Here is a 24,178-nt window from a genome sequence, read left to right on the forward strand (position 1 = left end):
TATAGCAACATAAAAAATATATTTACTTAACATAGAAACAAACACTTGTTTAACATAAAAAAATATTCACTGTGCGTTTCCTATATGCCTAATCAAAATCCCAGATCCTAGAAAAATAGCCCGGTGAGATAAATGAGGACTTTCTCATGCAGTGGTTTACATTCTAATAAAGAAACACAATAAGTAAACATGAGGAAAAAAGAAATTTCAAAAATAAGAATCCCAGAAATAAAAAAAATATCAGTAGGAGAAACACTGTAAACTGAGCGATCCTGAGAGCCCCCTAAAAAGATGACATTTGAGCTGACACATGGATGCAAGAAGGAGACTGTAATTAGCAAATCTAGGAAAAGGGTATTGCAAAAAAAGAGGAAACCGCTAGCACAGAGGTCCTAAGTCCAGAGCAAACTTGATGTTTTTAAGAATGTAGAATAGAGGCCAGACGTGATGGCTCACACCTGTAATCCTGGCACTTTGGAAGCCCAAGGCGGGCAGATCACTTGAGGCCAGGAGTTGAACACCAGCCTGGTCAACATGGTGAAACCCTGTCTCCACTAAAAATACAAACATTTGTTGGGCATGGTGGTGCACACCTACAGTCCCCGTTACTCGGGAGGCTGAGGCAGGACAATCACTTGAACCTGGGAAGTGAAGGGTGCAGTGAGCTGACACAGTGCACTGTGCTCCAGCTTGGGAGACAGAGCAAGATTCTGTCTCAAAAAAGAAAGAAAAGAATGCAGAATATGTATATAATATAAAAAAATTAGAAACTCTTCTATCTTTAGTCACATATGAAACTATTTAATATCCAGGCCCTATGTAGAGCTGGAGATATCCTCTTCACCTGTACATTGAATTCACCTCTAAATATAAAGCACAGTTCCCGATATATCTCATCATTACCATTCACCAACTTTATTAAGTGCCTTAGCTAATGAAAGAAATGCAGCTATTACTGGAGAATACTTTTTTAAAAATCATACTCTTTATGTTTAAAGAAACTACAACCTATTAGAGTTAGAGAAAAAGGCAAAAATACATGAAACATTAATACAAAAAATAAAAAGCAATGTGTGGCAAGAATAAGACGTATCTCCAGATAGCATAAGGTTAATTACCAAGTAAAATTACCTAAACTCATATTTACATATTGCCCATAAAATCCAGTTTGTGCTGGTTGAAAAATGACCGGATTTTACTAAATTTGAAGAATACATTTAACATACTTCTGCCTTAAGAAAGAGTCTATGTGTTCATTTGCAGGGAACTCAAAAAAGAAACCAAGTAACTTTCCAAAGCAGCTAAAACTAAACAACAAGAGGTCCATGTGGTCTTAGAGGGCTAGTAAAAGTGAAGGACAAGACATTTTGTAAAATGAAAGAAAAAAAGGCAAGAAAATAAAGTAGTTTAACATTTGAACTCCAAATTATTCATCTCAAGGACAATCAAAATTTCATGCACTGATTTGTAACAGCACTTTTCTGATAAAGACAAGAGAATGTGTCTTCTAGAATAACTGATAATAGGGATCTACTTACTTAATCATTGGGTTAATGATTCTCCCCAAGCTATGCAGAGGAGGCAAATCACCACATAATCGAGTTTATGAATTGAAAGGCAGGAAAATATCCTTGTCTTAGGTTAGATTTTCCAAGAAGCAAGCCCTGGTACAAGGATTCACATGAAATTGGGTATCTAGGGGAAAAAAAAAGTGGTATAGAAGTGAAGATGTGAGGAATGGTAGGGAAACAGCGAAGGGAAGGCAGTCATAAAGAGAGTTGGTCCTTAACCACGTGTCCACTCTAGATAAAGAGAACTTGATCCCCTTGGAGAAAGCTGGCAGCTGGTGTAGGACATGTGCCTCTGAGTTAAGGGTGAGAAAGGCTGAGGTATTCATATAGCAATTCCTGTCATGCCCCAAGAGGTATGAATTATTTGGCTTTGCTGATCTGCTGAGCTGGAGAGCAAGGTCCTTTTTTGAAAAGAAAGAAACTGTCAGGCAAAGAAATATAGATGCTGGCATTTGGAAGCAGCGGCATACAATGCAGTGGTAAGAGCAAGGAGATACTAGTGGGAAACCGATAAGTCTACAGACAGTAGTGAAGATCCAATTAAGTGGTATTTGAGCTGGGCTTTGAAAAGTGGGTAGGATTTGGAAAAAGGAAAGCATTTAAGGTAGGAAAAGTGGCATGGGCACAAGCAGTGAGGTGGGAGAGAGCAAGAGATATCCCAGGTCAGTGCAATATGTAGGCCAGTTTGTCTAGATCAGAAATATTTTATATAGGAAATTCTGGGAAAAATATTACTAAAAATATATGTTGGGTCCATATTAAGGAGAATATCCAAAGATAATGCTAGAATTTTTAACTTTTTCTTGTATACAGTAGCCTTGTTTCTAAATGGAAATGTGATAAAATGAAAACAGTACTTTATTTCATTAATATCTATGGATATTACACCATATTGTCCTTTAAATGTGAAATCTTATTGTAAAAGATCTGTAACTGTTCAATTTCCCTGGGAGAAAGTTACATGCATGGAGATACTCTGTAACCCTTCAGCAATGAGCACCACAACTACAAAGACTGTCATATCTAAATACCATTTCTCACTAAAAGGAAACAAGGCTCCTTGGGAAAATGCCTGCCTCTGGGTCTGGAGCAAAATATTTACAAGCTTAGCCTAAAACATTTTGTCATACCAGAAAGGAAATAAGCTTCCAAACACTGCAGGGTTCTGGTCCAAAAAACTCAGAAGCCCATTGAGCAGGTTCCCACTGGTCAAGTAAGAAACAATTTGAGGATCGAGGTAATAAATATTATAAAAATATTTCAAAATAATAATGCCTTCAATGACCTGAAATACATTAAAAATGTTAACATCCATGTGTTCATAAATATAGGCATATCTTAGAGATATTGTGGGTTTGGTTTCACATCACCACGATAAAGCAAATAACACAGTCAAGTGAGGCACATAAGCTTTTTGGTTTCCCAGTGCATATAAAAGTTATGTTGATACTATTCTGTAGTCTATTAAGTGTGGGATAGCATTATATCTAATAAAATATACATATCAATTGAAAATACTTCACTGCTAAAAAATATGAATGATCATTGGAGCCTTCAGCAAGTCATCATCTTTTTGTTGGTGGAGGGTCTTGCCTCAATGTTGGTGGCTGCTGATTGATCAGAGTGGTGTTTGCTAAAAGCTGGGGTGGCTGTAGCAATTTCTTAAAATAAGACAGAATAAAATTTGCCACATCATTTACTCTTCCTTTTACAAAAATTTTCTCTGTAGTATGTGATGCTGCTTGATAGCATTTTACCCAATAATAGAATGTCTTTCAAAATTGGAGTCCCTTTTCTCAAACCCCCATTTTCGCAAACTTTATTAACTGAATTGATGTAATATTCCAAATCCTTTGTTGTCATTTCCATAATGTTCATTCACAGCATCTTCACCAGGAAGTACAGTCTATCTCAAGAAACCACTTACATTTGCTCATTCATAAGAAGCAACTCCTTATTCATTCAAATTTTATCATAAGATTGCAGCAATTCAGACACATCTTCAGGTTCCACTTCTAATCTGAATTACCTTGCTACTACCACCACATCTGCAGTTACTTCCTCCACTGAAGTCTTAAACCACTCAAAGTCATCTGTTAGGGTTGACTTCCAAACTCCTGTTCATGTTGATAGCTTGATCTTTTCCACAAATCACAAATGTTCTTTTTTCTTTCTTTCTTTAAGATAGAGTTTTACTCTTGTCCTAGGCTAGAGTGCAATGGCGTGACCTCGGCTCACTGCAACCTCCGCCTCCTGGGTTCAAGTGATTCTCCTGCCTCAGGGCCTCCTAGTAGCTGGGATTACAGGCTCCTGCCACCACGCTAGGCTAATTTTTGTAGTTTTAGTAGAGATGGGGTTTTACCATGTTGGCCAGGCTGATCTTGAACTCCTGACCTTAGGTGATCCTCCCGCCTCGGCCTCCCAAAGTGCTGAGATTATAGGCATGAGCCACTGCCCACAGCCTGAATCACAAATGTTTTTAATGACATCTGGAATGGTGAATCATTTCCACATGGCTTTCAATTTGCTTTACTAAGATCCACCAGAGGAATCCCTATATATGGCAGCCATAGTCTTACAAAATGTATTTGTTTAATAATAAGACTTGAAAATCAAATTTACTCCTTGATTTGTGGGCTGCAGAATGTTGTGCCTGAAAGTATGAAAACAACATTAATTGCCTTGTACATCTCCATCAGAGCTCTTGAGTGACCAGGTTCATTGTCAAATAACGGTAATAGTATGAAAGAACTCTTTTCTTCTGAGTAGCAGGCGTCTATGGTAGGCTTAAAATTCAGTAAATCATGCTGTAAACAGATGTGCTGTCATTCAGGCTTTGTTGTTCCATTTAGAGAGCATAGGCAGGGTAGATTTAGCAGAACTCTTAAGGGCCCCAGGATTTTCAAAATTGTAAATGAGTATTGGCTTCAAAGTCACCAGTTGCATCAGTGTGTCTTTTGCAGTTTGAAAGCCAGGCATTGATTTGTTGTCCCTTAATATGAAAGTCCTGCATGGCATCTTCTTCCAATAGAAGGCTGTTTTTTCTGCATTCAAAGTCTGCTGTTTAGTTCGGCTGCCTTCATCAATTCTCTTAGCTAGACCTGCTGGATAACTTGCTGCAGCTTCTCCAACACCCCTTGCTGCTTCAACTTGCACTTTTATGTTATAAAGAAGGCTTTTTCCTTAAACTTCATGAACAAACCTCTGCTAGCTGCCAACTTTTCTTCTGAAGTTTCCTCACCTCTCTCAGCTTTCATAGAACTGAAGAGAGTTAGCACTTTGCTCTGGATTAAGCTTTGGCTTAAGGAGATACTATGGCTAGATTAATCTTCCATCCAGACCACTAAAAGCTTCTCCATATCAGCAATAAAGCGGTTTCACTTTCTTACCATTCATGTGTTCACTGTAGCAGTACTTTTAATTTCCTTCGAGAACTTTTCCTTTGCCTTCACAACCTGGTGAACTCTTTAGTAGAAGGGGCTTTGCTTTTGGCCTGTCTTGTCTTTTGACATGCCTTTCTCACTAAGTTTAATAATTTCCAGCTTTTGATTTAAAATGTGTGAGAGATGTGTGTGTTGCGTTCACTCGAACACTTAGGGGCCACTGTTGGGTTATTAATTGGCCTAATTTCAATATTGTTGTGTCTCAGGGAATAGGGAGGCCTAAGGAGAGGGAGAGAGACAAGAATAACCGGTGGATGAAGCAGTGAGAACACACACTACAGGTATTGATTAAGTTTGCCAACTTGAATGGGTGTAGTTTGTGGCAATCCAAAACAATTACAAAAGTAACCTCAAAGATTACTGATCACAGATCACCATAGCAGATAAAATAATGGAAAAGTGTGAAATGTTGCAAGAATTACAAAATGTGGTAGATATACAAAGTGAACATGTTGTTGGGAAAGTGGCACCTATAGACTTGCTTGCTACAAGGTTGTCATAAACCTTCAATTTGTAAAAAATGTACTATCTGTGAAGTGCAGTAAAGCAAAGTACAATAAAACAAGGCATGTTTATATATTTAAAAACCTGAAGGTTATTAGGGAACTAATTATTCAGAAAATTAAAATAATTATGAAAATCACATATTTTTCCTCTTTCCACATAAGCTAATTAGATGAAGTTCTTTATTACAAAATAATTTGTTAGTAAATGTGAATATCAAATTAGAATATCGTTATTTTGCAACTCATAAGGAAATAATGAATGTGGATAATAATGAATGGCTGATAAAACTATTGGCTAAAAAGCTGATGGAAAAATGTATGATAACAAATATCATATTTATCTTAAAGTTAATATTTAAATATATTTGCACATTTATATTTATAATTATATATCAATGTCATATATTCATCATTATATTTGCTGTATTTTAATATTTATCAAGTTGATAACATGTATGTTATCAGTTTACTTTGTATTGAATACAGAGTAAATATAGATGCAGTTTTGTTCCTGTTGCCCAGGCTGGAGTGCAATGGTGTGATCTCGGCTCACTGCAACCTCCACCTCCTGGGTTTAAGCAATTCTCAGACCTCACAGGAGATTTCAAAGTATTCAAAACAAAGTAAACAATAACACCTATAAAGTCTTTTGTGGAAAATAAAATCACACTTTAATCTGAGTAATTCTATAAAGCTAATTGCCAGCTTACAAAAAATACAGGGGAAAAGGACACCACAGGAATGCAATCTGCAAAATTCAGAATGTGAAAAACTAGAACAAACGATCATCACTCTTCAGCAAATAAACTGCCAGAAAAAAAAAGGGGGGGGCAAGAGGAAGGATTCCACAGATTTTTAAAAATCAAATGTAATGTGGAGAGTTTGTTTAAGTGAATCAACTGGAAAATATAAAATTTCTGAGGAAAGTGAGTAAATTTTATATTGAATGTTTCTGTTATTACAGAATTACTGTTACATATGTCATACTAGTTCTATTGAAGTTGTGTTGTTTTTCTTTTATTTTTTGGGGTGGGGACAGAATCCTGCTCTGTCACCTGGGCTGAAGTGCAATGGCACAATCTCAGCTCAATACATACTTCTGCAACCTCCATCTCCTGGATTCAAGTGATTCTCCTGCCTCAGCTTCCTGAGTAGCTGGGACTACAGGTGTGTGCCACCATATCCAGCTAATTTTTATATTTTTGGTAAAAATGGGGATTCACCATGTTTGGCCAGGATGATCTCGATCTCTTGACGTTGTGATCTACCGGCCTCAGCCTCCCAAAGTGGTGGGGATTACAGGCATGAGCCACCATGCCCAGCCTATTTTTCAAAGCCCTTATATTTTAGATATAATTCACATTTCCAACAAGTTTATTATTAAATATTTACCATCGAAACAATATAGGGACTGGAATTTACTTCAAAACAATCCTAAGAACTGGGAGAAATAGATATTAATTATTATTGACTTTGGATCATTAATACATGAGGGTTCACTATACTAATCTATCTAACATATATTTGAATGCAACATTGGGTACTCCAAGTGAAGTAACTAATCCTTTCTTACTGCCTGTCTGGTCACTGAAATTATTAAAGCCTGAAGACAACTAGTCACATAAAGTACAGTGTGGCTGGGCTCAGTGGCTCATGCCTGTAATTCCAGCACTTTTGGAGGCCAAGGCAGGAGGCTCACTTGAGGTCAGGAGTTCAAGACCAGCCTGGGTAACATGGTGAAACTCTGTCTCTACTAAAAATACAAAAATTAGCCGGTGTGGTGGTGCACACCTGTAATCCCAACTAGTCGGGAGGCAGAGGCAGGAGAATCACTGGAAACCCCGGGAGGCAGAGGTTGCAGTTGGCCAAGATTGCACCACTGCACTTCAGCCCGGATGACAGAGTGAGACTCCCCTCTCAAAAAAAAAAAAAAAAAAAAAAAAAAAAAAAAAAAAAAAAAGCACAGTGTGTTAGAAGAAGCCGTCATAATCAATGTCACAGTGAGAAGGAGTTTCCAAGGGTAAAATCTGCGTGGGAAACAATAATCTTAAGAAACCCTGTAGCTGTTGCTGATTACCAAGGAGAGAATTTAATAAAGGAAAAAGCTCCGTTCTGGAAGTTAGAAGACAGCCAACAACTAGTTTTGTAATCTTGGACTCTACTTCTGTAGGTTTAGGAGAATAAAAGCGGAGGAACTGAAAAATAACAACAATAATTTTGATGTGGGTGCCAGCTCTGCACTTCACGGCGTCCTAAGAGCTTTGCATGCTTATCCTATTTAAATCTCACAACCCAAGGAGGTTTTGCGGGCGCTTGATACATAGTTTTGAAAGGACTGAGTGAGTTAGGCCTCAGTATGTAATACCAGTTTTCACATGGGGTGATTGATTAAGGTGTTACAGAGGCCAAATAACTTGTTGAAGAGTGACTTGGTCTAGCCAATATTCCAGGAATATTTAACAGGAAAGAATGAGTACGCAACTGCCTTGGACTGTATTGGAGACAGGGCTGTGGAACTGGGTGAGAGACATTGTTAAATTTAAATCGTTTCCTCAGACCTACAGTTTTCCGATCGCCTGCACCGCGTTCCGTCTATACATCACAGTGTCAGGAGAAGGATTTTCAGCCCTTCATTCAGCACGAATCCTTTAGGACGAGATCTCCCGCGCCGGCTTCCAAACACCTCCACTCCCAATCTCCGCCCCTTCTCCCATCGCGCCCAGCTTGTGAGCTTCAAACTACAACTCCCATAAAGCCTCGAGAGACCACAGATCTCCACCGGAAGTCAGGAAGACTGCCTTCAGCGCGGAGAAAAGCAAGTAGGATATCTTAATCCTTCGGCTGTATCCTGCTTGCCTCTACTGTGGTGACCTTTGGGTTAGTAGCAGCAGCAGCAAGTTAGCCGTCTCAGTGTCCCCTCTAGGGGCGGTGACCAGTTCCCTGGGCTCTTTGGTCCCCGCGCTGCCCTGCCCGGCCCTGCTGGGTCGTGTGGCGCAGCCTCGCGCTGGGTAGGTGGGCGCAGGCGCGGGAGCCAAGGACGCGTTTGCTGGGGCTCCCGGGACAGGGCGGAGGCTCAGGCGGCCCTGAGGTTGGTCGAGTTCCCTGCCCAAGCTGAGTTGGGGAGAAAGAGGTGGTACTCGGTGTGATTTCACCTGCAAAGAAGGAATCTCACAGCAGTGTCAAGAAAGTAAAATATCTCAATGCATTTTACCGTTTTCAGAGGCCGTGCACGGGTGGCGCTTAATTGGTTTTGAGAGCCCAGGGAGTGGATGGAATTCGTTAAATGATCGAATTCCAATGTGTCAGTGACACAGCGACATTTGAGGTCCTGTCCTGCCCCACTTGATCTATCTGAGCATGCGCAAGTCACGGGCCCCGGGTTACGGGCAGTAGAAGTGGATGTTGGTTTGTTAAAAATCTATGTCCCTTTAAATTTAATATTCTTTAAAATGATTTCTCGGAATAGTCCATGAGCTTCTTGGAACACAAGGGCAGCACTTTATTCTGCCTTCAAATCCTTACCTTCTATAACCTGTCAATGAGACTTGAAATCGTAAATCAAACAGTACAATTGGGTATTAGACTTTATGCGTTTCTCCGGAATGAATAATGGTACGATGGCTTTTCTGCTGAGAAAGTTAGAGGGAAAAGTGTACATTTTCCACTTCCTGTCTCCAGAGAATAACATATGCATAAGCTTTGCCCTGGGGGTAGTGAATGATGCTGCAGTTTTGAAGGACAATTTTGCAGTCACCTGGTATGCCCTGTGAGAATGTGAGGGAACGCTGGTGACCTCGGAACCTGAGACAGTGAAATATTATTCAAAGTACACCTAGCTGGAAAAAAAAACTGTATAATACGGGTTTATGGAAAATAAACTTGAGAGAAAGGCAATTTGGAAGGGAGATCGATACAGGAATTGTACAGCAGTGCTTCAAAGTCAAGTCCTGAAAAGTTATAGCTTTCGTTATGCATAAAAACATAAATACTTTAATTAAATACTTTAATTTCTAAAAAGTATTTAGAAATTTCAATATAAAAGAATAGCGAAGTAAATTCTAGAATAAATAAAAAATTATTCTCATGTAGATACTACTTCTAGAGTTTCATTTCTAAACAGATTTTCACTATTAGGTTTTATCCAAGTGTTTTTATGACTGTGAGCAGTTTTAACCTATTTATAAGTAGCAGAAAGACACAAATAGGAAAAGTGAACAGCTCCAAAACAAAAAAAAATAATCTTTACTCCTTGTTTTCCCTAAACTTTGTTTCTACTATTCCTACTACTCAATTCACCAGCCAGATTGCCCTTTCAGAACCCAGGAGACGGCAGCTATCAAAAACTATGAGCTATAATTCTTTGTCTTTTTAGCTAAAAAATCTTACTGCTTAGAATGATAGAAATGTAGTTAGAATCTCAAATCTTTTCTTAATGGCATTTCATATAAAAAATGGTACTTAAAAAAATAGAAGTTCACAGACAGTTGAAACATAAACCATTTCAACTCTCCTCCCCCTCCCCCCAAAAAAAAGAAAAACAAAGAGCTTAGTTTGTGCTCTGCTGTCTGCAATCCATGATTAGGCAATATTTAAGAGGTATGGGACAATTATCTCAATTTTTTTTCCCCACTGAAACAAAGGAGTAACAAAGCAGATAATATTAATATTTTTAAAAGCTGCTATGATTCAAGGACAACAAAGTGACCAACAGAACTCTCCAATAAAGAACCAAAAATACATGGTCATCTGATTTTTGACATACTTGTGTCAGTGCAGTGGGACAAACATGTTAATTTCAAGAATAATGCTGAGTCAATGGATTATGCATTGGGGTAGAAAAGTATCTTGACACCCCTACCTCACGCCATGAACAAAAATAGGTCCTAAATAGATTACAGAATTAATTGTGCAAGGTCAAATAAACTCTTTTCATGTGAAACTTAGAAAATCTCTGCCTTTACTTCCATCTCTTTTCATGCTCTCCCCTTCATGTCTCTATCCTGTAATGAAGTCCCCTGTGGTCTACCTTAAATACCTCCTTGTTATATAATATGTTATCTGGTTCCCCCTCCCAAAGATATGGCCCCCTCATCTGTACTATCAGAGCTTTTTATACATTATTTTGTGTAACTCCCGTGGACATATAAATTACATTGTATTTATAATTTTAAACTGATAACATTCTGAAATGTATGCTGTATAATGATTGCCTTTTGAAGAGTGTATTGCCTTGGAAGCCCTTGCTATTATTCTAGCAATATCATTCATTGATAAAGCAGTTATAAATAAGCTTTTTTACCTTATTTTTCTTCTTTTAAGTAAGAAATGTCTTCTGTAAAAAGAAGTCCAAAGCAAGAAATAGTTACACAGTTTCACTGTTCAGCTGCTGAAGGAGATATTGCCAAGTTAACAGGAATACTCAGTCATTCTCCATCTCTTCTCAATGAAACTTCTGAAAATGGCTGGACAGCTTTAATGTATGCGGCAAGGAATGGGCACCCAGAGATTGTCCAATTTCTGCTTGAGAAAGGGTAAACATTTTAGGCTGTACCACCTCAAAGGGATTGTGGTTTAATTTCTTTGTTACATATTTACTTTTAAATTTTGCTTGTTTCCATATTTATATTGTTGAACTAGTAGATAACTCATTGGCTAATTTATATAAAAATGTCGCATAATTTTTCTAACTTAAAACATTGTAACCTTTTTCACTCAGAAATTATAACTTTATAGCAAAGCAATTTTATGAGGAGTCTAATATTTTTCTCCCAAATAGAAAATGCAAGTCTCACTATGACTACCAAGGACTTCTTGTAGAATTTTGGTATCTCTTTATAGTTCATAAAGCATAATGCTTTTTTATTTTGTAAGTAATTATCCAGAAATTGTAAATCTCCACTATCTCTTTTTGTCATTTATGATTATAGTTCTTTTAACCTTCCCAATGGTAAACTATGGACCAGAAGGAAAAAAAAAATCTATTTAATCACTAAAAAGAAGAACTATAATATGCAACTGGAAATATTTTATTGAAATAAAAGGGAGAAAGTGTTTACTTCATATTTTACTTTTTCTCCCCAATTTTTTCTTTTATCTATAGGTGTGACAGATCACTTGTCAATAAATCAAGGCAGACTGCACTGGATATTGCTGTATTTTGGGGTTATAAGCATATAGCTGATTTACTAACTCCTGCCAAAGGTGGGAAGAAGCCTTGGTTCCTAACGAATGAAGTGGAAGAATGTGAAAATTATTTTAGCAAAACACTACTGGACCGGAAAAGTGAAAAGAGAAATAATTCTGACTGGCTACTAGCTAAAGAAAGCCATCCAGCCACAGTTTTTATTCTTTTCTCGGATTTAAATCCCTTGGTCACTCTAGGTGGCAATAAAGAAAGTTTCCAACAACCAGAAGTCAGGCTTTGTCAGCTGAACTACACAGATATAAAGGATTATTTGGCCCAGCCTGAGAAGATCACCTTGATTTTCCTTGGAGTAGAACTTGAAATGAAAGAAAAGCTACTTAATTTTGCTGGTGAAGTCCCAAGAGAGGAGGAAGATGGGTTGGTTGCCTGGTTTGCCCTAGGTATAGATCCTATTGCTGCCGAAGAATTCAAACAAAGACATGAAAATTGTTATTTTCTTCATCCTCCAATGCCAGCTCTTCTCCAATTGAAAGAAAAAGAAGCTGGTAAGAAATGAGCACTGCTTAAAATCTGGGTTTTAGAATGGAGTTGGAGCTGTATTTGCTGTTTCCAGGGGCACACTTTTTCCAGTAAGCAGTGAAATTAGACTGTCTTCATCAGAAACCTCCTACTGCAGTTCTTACCCTATGGGACTACTCTCAGTTAGTAGTTCTAATCATCTCAGGCTGATTTCCTGGAATTGAACCTGGTGCATAATGATCTCATATGATTTTAAGTGAATCATTCTTGAGCTCATGCTACACAGCAAACATGATGGCAAAGACCTTCACTGTTTTGTTTTGTTTTCTGCTGCTGGGGCTTTTTATGCCATGGTAAGAAATTAGGGTTTGATTCTAAGGGCCATTTAAATGTAACCTAATCTTTGTTTAAAATATTTTAAAAAAACAAACAAAACTGCACACTGGCTGTGTGATAGAGCATAAAATATACACATGTAGGTAATTAAGTGTGAACGTTGGGAGTCTCGTTAAGATGGAATTGAGTACAGTATTACAGTAGCCCAAGTAAGAGACTGCAATGGCTTGAGTTAGAATGGAAGCAGTAGAGATGAAGATGAAGAGAGAATTTGAGATTTTCTTGAGGTAGAATGGATAGGGCTTGATTTGTAGGTTAAGACCCTTTTAAGTGAGAGATTATGGTAACATGGCATGAATTAAGGTACTGATAGTAGAAATGGAGGAAAGAGGATGTGCAAGATAAATACTGGAGATAGAATCAATGGTCTTTGCTGTTGGATTGGCTATGGGATATATACTAATATGAAGGAAAAGATTAGGAATGACTGCTAAGCTAGAGACTTTAATAATTTGATAGATAGTGATGCCATTTCTTGATAATATAGGATGATGGGTAGAGCAAGGAAAGCAGGACAGATTTGGAGTAAATAAAATAAGAGTTTACTTTTGGGCATACTAAGTTTTAGAAATGAATCAGGAGCTGTCTGAACTGGAGATAGTCATATAGGAGTCATCAACACAAAGATACTTAAATCCCAAAAAACTACTGAGATTACTTGGAGAGTTGAGAGCAAGCAAGAAATACTCTCAGAATCAGATCTGAATCCCCCTAAATTCAAACGTAAACTACAGCCAGGAGAGCCATCAAAGAAGTTGGAAACAGTGTGGCCATGAGGTAGGAAGAAACCAAGAGGCTATCCTCAGGGAAACCAAGCAAGCACAGTATTTCCAGGAGGGAGTGGTCAAATGTATTGAATACTGTTACTAACTTGAGTAAGATGAAAGCAATTGTTTTGTTGTTGTTTTTTTTTTTTTAAGAATCTTTGTCTGACAAATTTGATAAGAGAAATGTCAGTGAAGTGAAAGGAACAGAAGCCAGATTATGGTAGATTGATGAGTTAATGGGAAGTTAGGAAGAGGTCACATGTCAGTGACCACTTTCCCATAGGTGATGTCGGTCCTTCCAGAGACTGTTTAAATGTCTCCTCCTCAAAGTCTGATGTGGTATGTTTTATTCATACCTGTGGAAAATCATCAAACTTTTTAAAGAAAATTTCTTTTCTTTAGACCTGTATATATCATTTCAAGATCAAAAAGATCTGATAAATGAGGTAATTGCTTGCTTTATTTCCCTTGTAGGAAAACTGAGACCCTTTAACTTTCTTGCTCTGTGAGCTTACACAGTTATTTAACTTTTCTGTGACTCAGTTTACTCCTCCAGAAAATGGTAATAGTGTACCTATCTTCTTTAGGATTGCTCTAAACATTAAATAATCTATATAAAATTCCTGGCATGATGCTTGGCACATTGTAAGTACTCAATAAATGTTAACTTTTCTTATTGTGATGATTCTGAAATAATGTAAATACCCTAGTGTAAATTACATATTATAAGGTCATGTAGTAGGCAAAAATGTAATATCTGGTCATTAGAATTGTTTTATTTATCTTTTTCCCAGTTTAAACAATGTTAGAATTTTTCTTACTATGTTGTTCATTTCAAAAATCTGTAGACCAAGTAATGTATTTTGGGGCCGGGGAGGTAACTTTGTCAAGCATTTAAAATGTAGCATTTCTAGTCTTACTGCCTTAACTGTAATATATCTGGCCAGGTCATATTCTTTTTTGAACGACCAGAATAAAACCTCTAGCTAAAGTTTATATATTTTAAGATTTATTCTATTAGGCATTTTTTTTTGTAAACAAAGTTAACCATGACTGTAGTAAATGCAGCATGTTTTATGCTGTGTACATGCAGTCTCCAGTTGAAAATAGGATGTGCTCCACAACAGCATGGACCATCAGTGGCATGGTCACCAAGAGAGTGGTGATAGCCCTACAGTTTCCTAGTATTATTTCCTTTAGAGTACAAGTCTCACTTAAGAACTGCCTTCGTGGCATATTTTTATAAGAATCACTATTCCAAAATCAGTTTGTAAACTCACTCTATTTTATAAATAGTGATTTATAAAAATCACGATAGTAAAATCAATTTATAAACTCATGATTCATAGAATCATGAATACCCCACATTTTAAAATCACCTACAGTAAAAGCCTGATCTAATATAGTATATAAGATTGATGTTAGTACACGTACTAACATCTATCTTATATATGTTATATATCACATGAGAGTTATATTTTATTCATACTGAAGTTAAATCTAATTTTTGTCATCCAGGAAATTAAATCTTTTACTTTAAAAGAAAAATACACATTATAAAACTAGAAATACTAAAACCCCTGATCACACAGCTATTCTGATGATAGCTTGAAAAAATGTACTTATACATTGATTTTAATTTGTCACAGAATTAAACTTTTTACGCTTTTTTTTTTAAGGGGTTGTAGCTCAAGCAAGATCTGTTCTTGCCTGGCACAGTCGATATAAGTTTTGCCCAACCTGTGGAAGTGGAACTAAAATTGAAGAAGGTGGCTATAAGAGAGTATGTTTAAAAGAAGACTGTCCTAGTCTGAATGGCGTTCATAATACATCCTACCCACGAGTTGGTAAGCCCCTTATTTTCTATCTCAGCCACCTGGATCTTGGGGAATAAGATATTCTAGAAAGAGAAATTTGTGAGGAGCTTAAGAGTTTACCTTTTTCTGAAAAACATGTTTAACCATTAAGAATGTTAAGTGTTAAAAGTGTTATATATTTTCATGATTTTCAAGTAAAAATCATGGTACATCAATAGCCATTTCTTAACGTGGGGTTACTCACTATGAATTTATGTGTTATGATACATGATTTCAGAAGCCAACCAGTTTGGCTTCACTTAGTGGAGAAAAAGCCCCAAGAATGTATTACCTGTTTGAGGCATTACCAAAGCAGTACAGCCTGTCCCTAGCTTTTCATCACAGTGAATGTCTGCCTGTACCCTCTCTTCTAATTGCTGTTTTGAGTCTGCTGTAGATTTGGAAATCTGATAACCCAGACCTTTAAAAAAAAAAAAAAATAGATAGGCTCAGTAACACCTGAGGCGGCCTCTGAGGAGAAAAATACATGGCTTAGTGACATCTGTTTTTGTTGCTCAGGAGCCTTTTACATTTAATTCCTACTTCTTAGTCATGATGTAGTGAGAAGAATTTGCTGAATTGGTAACTTCTAGAGAGATGAACTGTTATTGAAATTTTATTTAATGACTTAAATCTAACCATAGTATCACATTTACTTTTAAAAACAGTTTGTTAAGGAATAGGATGGGAGAGGGAAATTAACTATTTACTGTGGTAAAATTTGAATTTTCCTTATTTCCATGTATTACCTACTCAAATTTTTTTTCATTAAAAAGGAATGATACACCTAATGTCCATAAGTACAGAATAAATGTTGCTATTATGATTGGGGTAAGAAGGACAAAAAATGGTCTTCCTCTAGCTTACTGACACTATTCTATACAATTTCTGAGATATTCTGTTACCAGCTACATTAGGGCGGAAAGAAGCAATCTCGTAAATTACAACCAGACAAGAGTTCTGTCCCTATAGGAGATACATCTTTACATTATCCTATCAGACAGTGTTTGCACAATGAGTCTTAATTCTTTTTTTTCTGCCATTCATATATCTGATTGTTTTTAACAGATCCAGTAGTAATCATGCAAGTTATTCATCCAGATGGGACCAAATGTCTTTTAGGCAGGCAGAAAAGATTTCCCCCAGGCATGTTTACTTGCCTTGCTGGATTTATTGAGCCTGGTAAGCCTTTTCTTAATTTTTATCTAACTTATAATTTCAAAATACAAAGTTTAGGTAACATTTGAGAAATAATCCCTGATAAATTATCATGTTACAAAACTGGATTTTAAAGTCTTTTAAACATGATACAATTTTAATATAATTTAAACATGTTATAATTCTCATATGTAACTTGGTCTGTTTTATTAAAAATTCAGTATTTGCTCTTTGGTATGTTGCTTTTGACCCAGATATCTAGGTTCCACCTCATTTCCTTCTGATCTAGACTCAACTGTCACCTTTTCAAAGAAGCCTTACTTGATTGCCCCAGATACATTAGTGAGCCCCACTGCCCTGCATTCACAGTCCCTATCCCTATCATCCTGCCTGATTTTTCCCTATGGCACTCATCACCTCATATACTATGTACATATGTACTTACTAATTTTTTACCTGCTGTTTCAAGAATATAAATTTTATAAGGGCAGGGACTTAATTTTATCCACTGCTGTATTCCAAACCCTCATAGCACATGCCTATAGCACATGTAAGGTCAATAAATATTTGCAGAGTGAATGAATATATCTAATTAATGTTTTATCTCAATTTCAATTTCCAATATTAATTTGCATTGCTAGATAATAATTGTAAACATATGGTATCAGGCCATGTTCTGGAGGAGGATCATATACATAAAACGGTATCAGGCTGTGTTATATATATATAATATGTTCCTCCTACAGCCTTATAAAATACACAGTTACAGTGATTTTGCTGATTGGGGCACTAGGCATAGGGACTAAATAACTTGCTCAATGTCAAACAACTAAGTGATAGGGAAGGGATTCAAACCTGGGCATGCTGGCTTCTGAGTCCTTGCTCCAAATCACTGTGCTGTCTTTCGTAGTTCTAGGTCATTGTCTTAACTGCTGGGTAGTAATCCATTTATGAATATTCCACTACTTATGCATTCTGCTCATTGGACATTTAGTTTATTTTAAAGTTCTTATTATTACAAACAGCACTGCAATTAATATTTTTATACTTCTCCTTGTGCATACTTGGCAAGAGCTATCTAGGTTATATAGAGTAGAACCACCAGCTCATGGGATATGAGCATCTTAACCTTTTCTAGCTATTGCCAAGTTGTCTCTGAAGTGTTTCTGCCAGTTTACACTTTCTCCGGCAGAACATGAAATGTTCCATTATGCCACATCTTCATCAAGTTTGGATTTTCAGACTTTCAAATTTGTTATTCTGAGGGGTGAATGAAATCGTAGCTCGTTTCATTTTCATTTTGCTGCTGATGGAACATCTTTTTTCAAATGCGTATTAGGCATTCAATTTTATTTCCTCTGAATTTTAGATGCTTATCTTTCACCTAGTTTTGTTTTCATTGTTTATCCTTTTTTATTGATTTTAAAAGTTCTTAAATATATAGTATATGCTATTCTTTTGTTATGCTTTTGCATATATTCTAATCTGTAATTCTTTTTTTTACTATATGTGTTCTTTTGATTACTATAAGTTGTAAATTTTTGTGAAGGAAACTTATCAATCTATTTGACTTAGAAAGCTGTATTTTATATTTTGCTAAATACAGCAATATTTAGCAAAATGTTTCCAAACTTCCAGATAAATTTTACTTGGAAATGATTTCCCCTATTCTCTTAATTCCAACAAATTAGAAATATAAAGCACATGTGTAGGCATCACTTTATCATAGCAGAGTCAAAAGTCATCTACAGGAAAACAATTCCTTAGAAAAATTATGAGGTTTCATCTTATGTGGATTTTAATCTTTGAATGAACTGAAGAGTTACCCGCAATAATTGTTTGACAGCATAATAGGAGAGTTTCAAACTTTTAGTGTGAAAGAGCTATTTTTAAAAAATATTTAATTTATAACTATTTAGTGGACAATATATAAACGAGATAAGATATAAAGTGTTTGCATTGTATTTAACCAATATTGGGTATTGGATATTTGTAGGTGCTATAATTATTATTTTTAAAATATAACTGACAAATTCGGACCTTTAAAAAAAATGAAAAGTTTATTGTTGGTATTTTGATGTTATATATGAGGTCACGTACTTTAAAAAATTAGGTTTTCTTCGATTGCAGTCTAGTTTTAAGATTCTGCTTTCTGATGATTTGAATTGGGTTTCTGTCCAAAGTGATTTTCAGATGTTTGAACCATTCAGGACACAAAGTGTCCAGGGCATGTTCATCAGCATCTTGTTCTTTTGCTCCATTTTATTAGGAGAGACAATAGAAGATGCTGTTAGGAGAGAAGTAGAAGAAGAAAGTGGAGTCAAAGTTGGCCATGTTCAGTATGTCTCTTGTCAGCCATGGCCAATGCCTTCCTCCTTAATGATTGGTTGCTTAGCTCTGGCAGTGTCTACAGAAATTAAAGTTGACAAGAATGAAATAGAGGATGCCCGCTGGTTCACAAGAGAACAGGTAAAGTTCAATTTAATTTCCTTCTTCTATTGATTGTTCCCTGACTGTACTGGTTTGGGCCCAGAGCAAAGATGCATATTTTCAGCAAGTTGAAAATACATGAGGGCTTTGGCTGTAATACATGTATTACACTGTAATTAGTAATTCCAAACAGGAGGAGTATGTTTCACTAATGTAATCTGTATTAATTTATTCTGTGAGATTTTTGTAGTAGAGATGAATCTGTGCCATTTTGAATTTCAGATTCCATTCCTTCACATCAATAATTCCTATCAGTGGGCTTAGGTAAACATTAATTCATAGGTGAGAAACAGGAACATTATTCTCATTTTATATTTTAGTTTATAACATTAAAACAAGTAATTCTCAAAAAACATCAGTAAGAATGCTTAAAATTTTCAAAAAGTTTTTATTCATTTTAAAATGTACTTAAGGACAAGAATGACATAACTATATAATAAACATGCACTTAATTTTTTAAAACACCATTCCTAAATAATATACTAAAAGATAAATTACTCATCTGAACTGAAATTCTGACTTTGCCTACATAAAATTAATTTTATTCTATGCTTAACCCTAAAAGATGGAAATTAGATTATTGCTTACAAATTTTATAAAAAAGAAGCTGTTCCAAAAGTTGACTTTGCTTAAAAATTAAGTATGGAGCATATATTTTACTTTTTCATGACACCATTTTCATAAGGGAATGTGTCTTTCCAGAACATTTAAAAAATGGAATCACTAACTCAGTGAAGCAACTAAAAATGCTGTTCTAAATTTTGCATATTGAGGCTGGGTGTGGTGGCTCCTACCTGTAATTGCAGAACTTGGGGAGACCAAGGCAGGAAGCTTGCTTGAGCCTAGGAGTTTGAGACTAGCATGTGCAACATAGGGAGACCCTGTGTCCACAAACAGTTTTTAAAAAGTTAGCCAGGTGTGGTGGTGTACACCTATGGTACCAGTTACTTGGGAGGCTGAGGCAGGAGGATCGCCTGAGCCCCAGAGATCAAAGCTTCAGTGAGCCGTGACTGCACCACTGCACCCCATCCTGGGGGGCAGACTGCAAGACCTTGTTCCCCACCCCACCCCTCAAAAAAAAAAATCTCTGCATGTTAATATGGATGTTGTCACTTTCTCCTGTTGTTATTCACTCTAAAAGTCATCACGTTTTAATTAAATTATGTAAGCATGAGAATAATATTTAAATATGACAGCTTTGAAATCCTAATGTATTCTATTTTGGTGTGTTTTAGGTCCTGGATGTTCTGACCAAAGGGAAGCAGCAGGCATTCTTTGTGCCACCAAGCCGAGCTATTGCACATCAATTAATCAAACACTGGATTAGAATAAATCCCAATCTCTAAATCTAAGAGCTCAACTTTGAGTATTATTTAATTTCTAATAACAGTCATTCCTCAAGTGATATTAGAGATTACTCAGTACTGTTTCGAGTGTCACAACACAGAATATCATGTTGGGTTTTGGAAATATTTTCAAAGTGTTCTTTCTGTCTTAATCACAGAATTCTTTTTTTTTTTTTTTTGAGACGGAGTTTCGCTCTTGTTACCCAGGCTGGAGTGCAATGGCGCGATCTCGGCTCACCGCAACCTCCGCCTCCTGGGTTCAGGCAATTCTCCTGCCTCAGCCTCCTGAGTAGCTGGATTACAGGCACGCGCCACCATGCCCAGCTAATTTTTTTGTATTTTTAGTAGAGACGGGGTTTCACCATGTTGACCAGGATGGTCTCGATCTCGTGACCTCGTGATCCACCCGCCTCGGCCTTCCAAAGTGCTGGGATTACAAGCTTGAGCCACCGCGCCCAGCCCAGAATTCATATTTTTACAAATTACAATATTGCCTCAGATTTTGTTGTTAAATCTAGGTCAGCCTTCTCTGAACTTTTTTTCTTGGTTGTCTTTCACAGTCTTCACAAAATTGTTTTTCTAATAAGAGACATCACGTTGGAAAGAAGTATGTTCTGGAGATGTGCATAACTTTTAGTGCCTCTTTTAAGCATTAAACTGATGAGGAAGAAAGTTCCTGATTTGATAAATGAAACAAAATAATTTTAATGAATTTTTAGCTTGTATTCGCTTGTATTGATTTTTTAGTCCTTTTGTTACCTTTAAGTTGTCAATATCTAGTTTTTGCGCATCTTCCCATTGTAGTCCCACAAGCTCTTTCCTTGGGGTTCCATTTTCTAGCAGTGAGGGTGTTAATAGTGTTGCCACTTGTCTAATTTGACCAGTCTTAAGAATTTTCTAATTTAATAATTAACTCTACTAGTGATTTCAATACCATACTCTCATGAAGGAGAAAGTCATACTATTGTATCTGGGACCTCTCTTTTAAACCTAAAATTAATTAATACATTTTATATGCTGCTTATACCTAAAGCTGTTATTAAGACAAATCAAGATTCTCTGCTTTTACACTGAAATTAAACTTGAAAGGAATTCTCCTCAAAGATCAGATATTAAATAAGTAAGTCCCAGGCAGATTTACGTATTTAATTTAAAACATTGGCTTTATTTCATTTTGTGATGAGCGATGCATCTGCGTTAGCAAAAATTGTATAATCATTACCAATAATATTTATTATGCTCAGATATATCTGGGCTTTGACCTTATTTCAACAAATTCTAAGAAGCCTTGATAAAATAAGTATATTTTAGAGCTGAATCGGTAAGATTCTGGATAAAGCAAAACATACTAGTTCACAAATTTGTAACATACAAACTCATATTTTATAAGGCTATTTTGAAATTCATTTAAAAGGTATTGTAGTATATGAACATAAAAATTTGTATAATTTGGCTCTTTACTAATGTATGTTAAAACTGGAAGAGACCTTAAGGATAATATATGAAATTCACTTTCCTTGTTTTATAGATAAGGAAAAGGAAATTGTGAAAGGTGAATTTAACTAATTAGTGAAAGTTATATAACTAATTAATTACAAGAGTCTGTACTATATAATGCAGAGGACTATTCTCCCTGTAATAGCAACTAGAAGCTATGACTGAAAATATATATAGACAAAATTAAAAGAATAAGTTTAACTTACCAAATATTGTTAATTAAAATTTTAGATACTTAACATTTATTTAACTTAAATAAAAGATAACTTTGTCAGATAAAACTTTATTTTACAAATGAACAGTGATTTTCTTAGAAGTTGATGAATCTTATTGGTATCAAGAATTTAAACAAAATTAAAACTGACATAGAACATTTAGTTAGATACATAATAAATCCAAGCTATATAAGTATATGGAAATTAATGTACCTGGATTATGATGAAATAGAGTGTCTGGAGGTTGTTTTATTTCAAATATACTTTTAATACTTACAGATTCTAAGATTACATTGTAAAATTCCAGGTTTTCATAATGTTAAGATAGAAGAGTAGAATATAAAGTGTCAACAATATGGTTATACAATTTGTTTTAGATATTTAATCCTTGGGGGAAATCAGCATCTATGTAAATTATTTTTTTTAATAACAACTCTTAAATTGCCAGCCTCTGAGAGGTGAAAAGCTATGTAAATAGAGGAATGGCCATTTCAAAGAATAGACCTGCTAGTGCCATGAATGTATTCTACTGGAAATGAATGTAATAATAAAATTTTTTAAAAATTGTTTTGCCTGTGTGTTTAACATGTTTTGATAAATCTTCTGAAAAATGAGAGAAGCACAATTTCAGTTGTTGACCCATTTAGAATGATGTGTATGAAAAATGCAAAAGCCCTTTAAAAAGTGTCTGTGTTTGGAAAACTTAAAATTTTGATTTGAATCTTAAAATATAGTTTGAGGTCAAATGCAAACATACATACATACATACATATATACATATATATAAAGTTAATAATTTTTGCTCTTCAGGTTTAAAGCAATATATCTAGTATTTTTATTACTTGCCTAATATTGCCATTTGTTGGATTTTGAAATTTTCACATGTTGAAAATTTCACATATTTTATTTAGTTGGAAAATGAGAAATTCTTTTAAAGACTCAGGGATTTGGTTGAAAACAAAAAAGAATAGAACAAAGGGAGAGACCATGAGATGGAAGGAGGAAGTGTAAGTTCGTTAATAAGCCAAATAAACTAAATTAAATCCCACATAACAACAATAGATAGCTGGTCCTGGAACTATATCGCTAAGGTAGGTACAGCAAAATATTAGTGAAGATGTTCTATAAAACAAATCTATTAGAGTAAAATTTTCATAATGCAAATTTTATCAGAGCTGAGACCCAGTTATTAGGTTCTGAGAGAGAGAGAGAGAGAGAGAGAGAGATGGTTGGTGGGTATTGAGTGAAATTTGTGTATTTGTTAATTAAATTAAAAGGGCTGTGTCTCTATTATAAAAAAAAAAAGGTGTAGGACAAAGTAAATCCAACGTGCAAAATCAGGAGTTTCTGTCTTCAAATGTATAAGATCTAGATCCCGAGGCAAAGCAACAGTTAACTGCTAAGAGACTGGAAAAGGTAAGAGTTTGATGTTCTGAAGACGAGGTAGGGTGCTCGGTAAGTGGAGGCAAATGCTTGAGTGCTTTGACCCCACAGGAGCAGATGAGAGGCTATATTTTGGGGCAAAGGTAGTAACATTGCCAAGTGCCTGTGTCTTCAAACTGAGTCCTTCATTAGAGGAATTACTTGTTGAAACTAAACAAAATATTAAGAAGTATTTTTTCCTATTCTATACCCTAACATCCTTTCACGACAATCAGGATAGAATTCAAAAGAATTTCTGAAAGAGGGAGTGCAGTTTACTATATATGATAGATTTTCAAATAATTCCATTGATTTGCCCAAAACTAGAAATGATCAAAAGGAAGGTCATTTAAATAATAAGGATGGCATAGGGAAAATGGGTGATCAGCAGGCTGAATTCTTGTTTAAGAAAGAAAATGAATTTTCAACTATAGGACAAATATTTGGACATGTCAATTGGGTTAAGAGGCAAATTATTTTTACTGAAGGATATCCATATTTAGTTATATTCACTGGTGGAAGTGAGTGACACTTTTAACTTTTCTTTATTCCTTCAAGATTACTGTTTTATTTATTTATTTATTTATTTATTTATTTGCTAAGTAGTCAAAGCCGAAGCACCAGACAACAGATTTTTCTCCTTTTTGCAACTTCCGGTATAGTGATACTCTCCAGAATAGTGGGTCTGCTGTGAGATTTTAAGCAGATTTTAAGTTGAGGGGGGGTGTGGAAACTTTCTCCTAATGGAAACATTTTTCTAACTAGAAGTCTGATAAGAGACAGACAAACCAGCATAAAGAATAAAAAACTACCCTGGCTTTCCATTCCTGGGCTCAGGGGAACTATA

At 35.8% G+C, this 24,178-nt stretch overlaps 1 protein-coding gene and 1 long non-coding RNA gene across 3 annotated transcripts in view; one reads left to right on the forward strand and one right to left on the reverse strand.

Moving 5' to 3' along the window:
• Nucleotides 1-24,178, reverse strand: part of LOC141580654 (uncharacterized) — a 563,177-nt gene that overhangs the window by 349,191 nt on the left and 189,808 nt on the right. For both annotated transcript variants that reach the window (XR_012512938.1, XR_012512939.1), the window contains exon 2: nt 10,820-11,037. This is a non-coding gene — a long non-coding RNA (uncharacterized LOC141580654). The remainder of the gene's footprint in view (nt 1-10,819; nt 11,038-24,178) is intronic.
• On the forward strand, nt 10,846-22,476 carry NUDT12 (nudix hydrolase 12). The gene is made up of 6 exons (XM_010340023.3): nt 10,846-11,051; nt 11,621-12,210; nt 15,027-15,194; nt 16,272-16,385; nt 18,631-18,830; nt 20,087-22,476. Exons 1-6 carry the CDS (start codon nt 10,846-10,848, stop codon nt 20,195-20,197), a joined length of 1,389 nt encoding a protein of 462 aa, XP_010338325.1. The 3' UTR covers nt 20,198-22,476.

This window comes from Saimiri boliviensis, chromosome 1 (genome assembly GCF_048565385.1).
Source record: "Saimiri boliviensis isolate mSaiBol1 chromosome 1, mSaiBol1.pri, whole genome shotgun sequence".
Lineage (NCBI taxonomy): Eukaryota > Metazoa > Chordata > Mammalia > Primates > Cebidae > Saimiri > Saimiri boliviensis.

What these genes read in the sequence shown, in the direction of transcription:
- NUDT12 (XM_010340023.3), top strand. Translation starts at nt 10,846, where the DNA reads ATGTCTTCTGTAAAAAGAAGTCCAAAGCAAGAAATAGTTACACAGTTT. An exon ending in ATTGAAAGAAAAAGAAGCTG is followed by an intron (nt 12,211 to 15,026) that starts GTAAGAAATGAG and finishes TTTTTTTTTAAG; the next exon opens with GGGTTGTAGCTCAAGCAAGA. An exon ending in GCTGGTTCACAAGAGAACAG is followed by an intron (nt 18,831 to 20,086) that starts GTAAAGTTCAAT and finishes GGTGTGTTTTAG; the next exon opens with GTCCTGGATGTTCTGACCAA.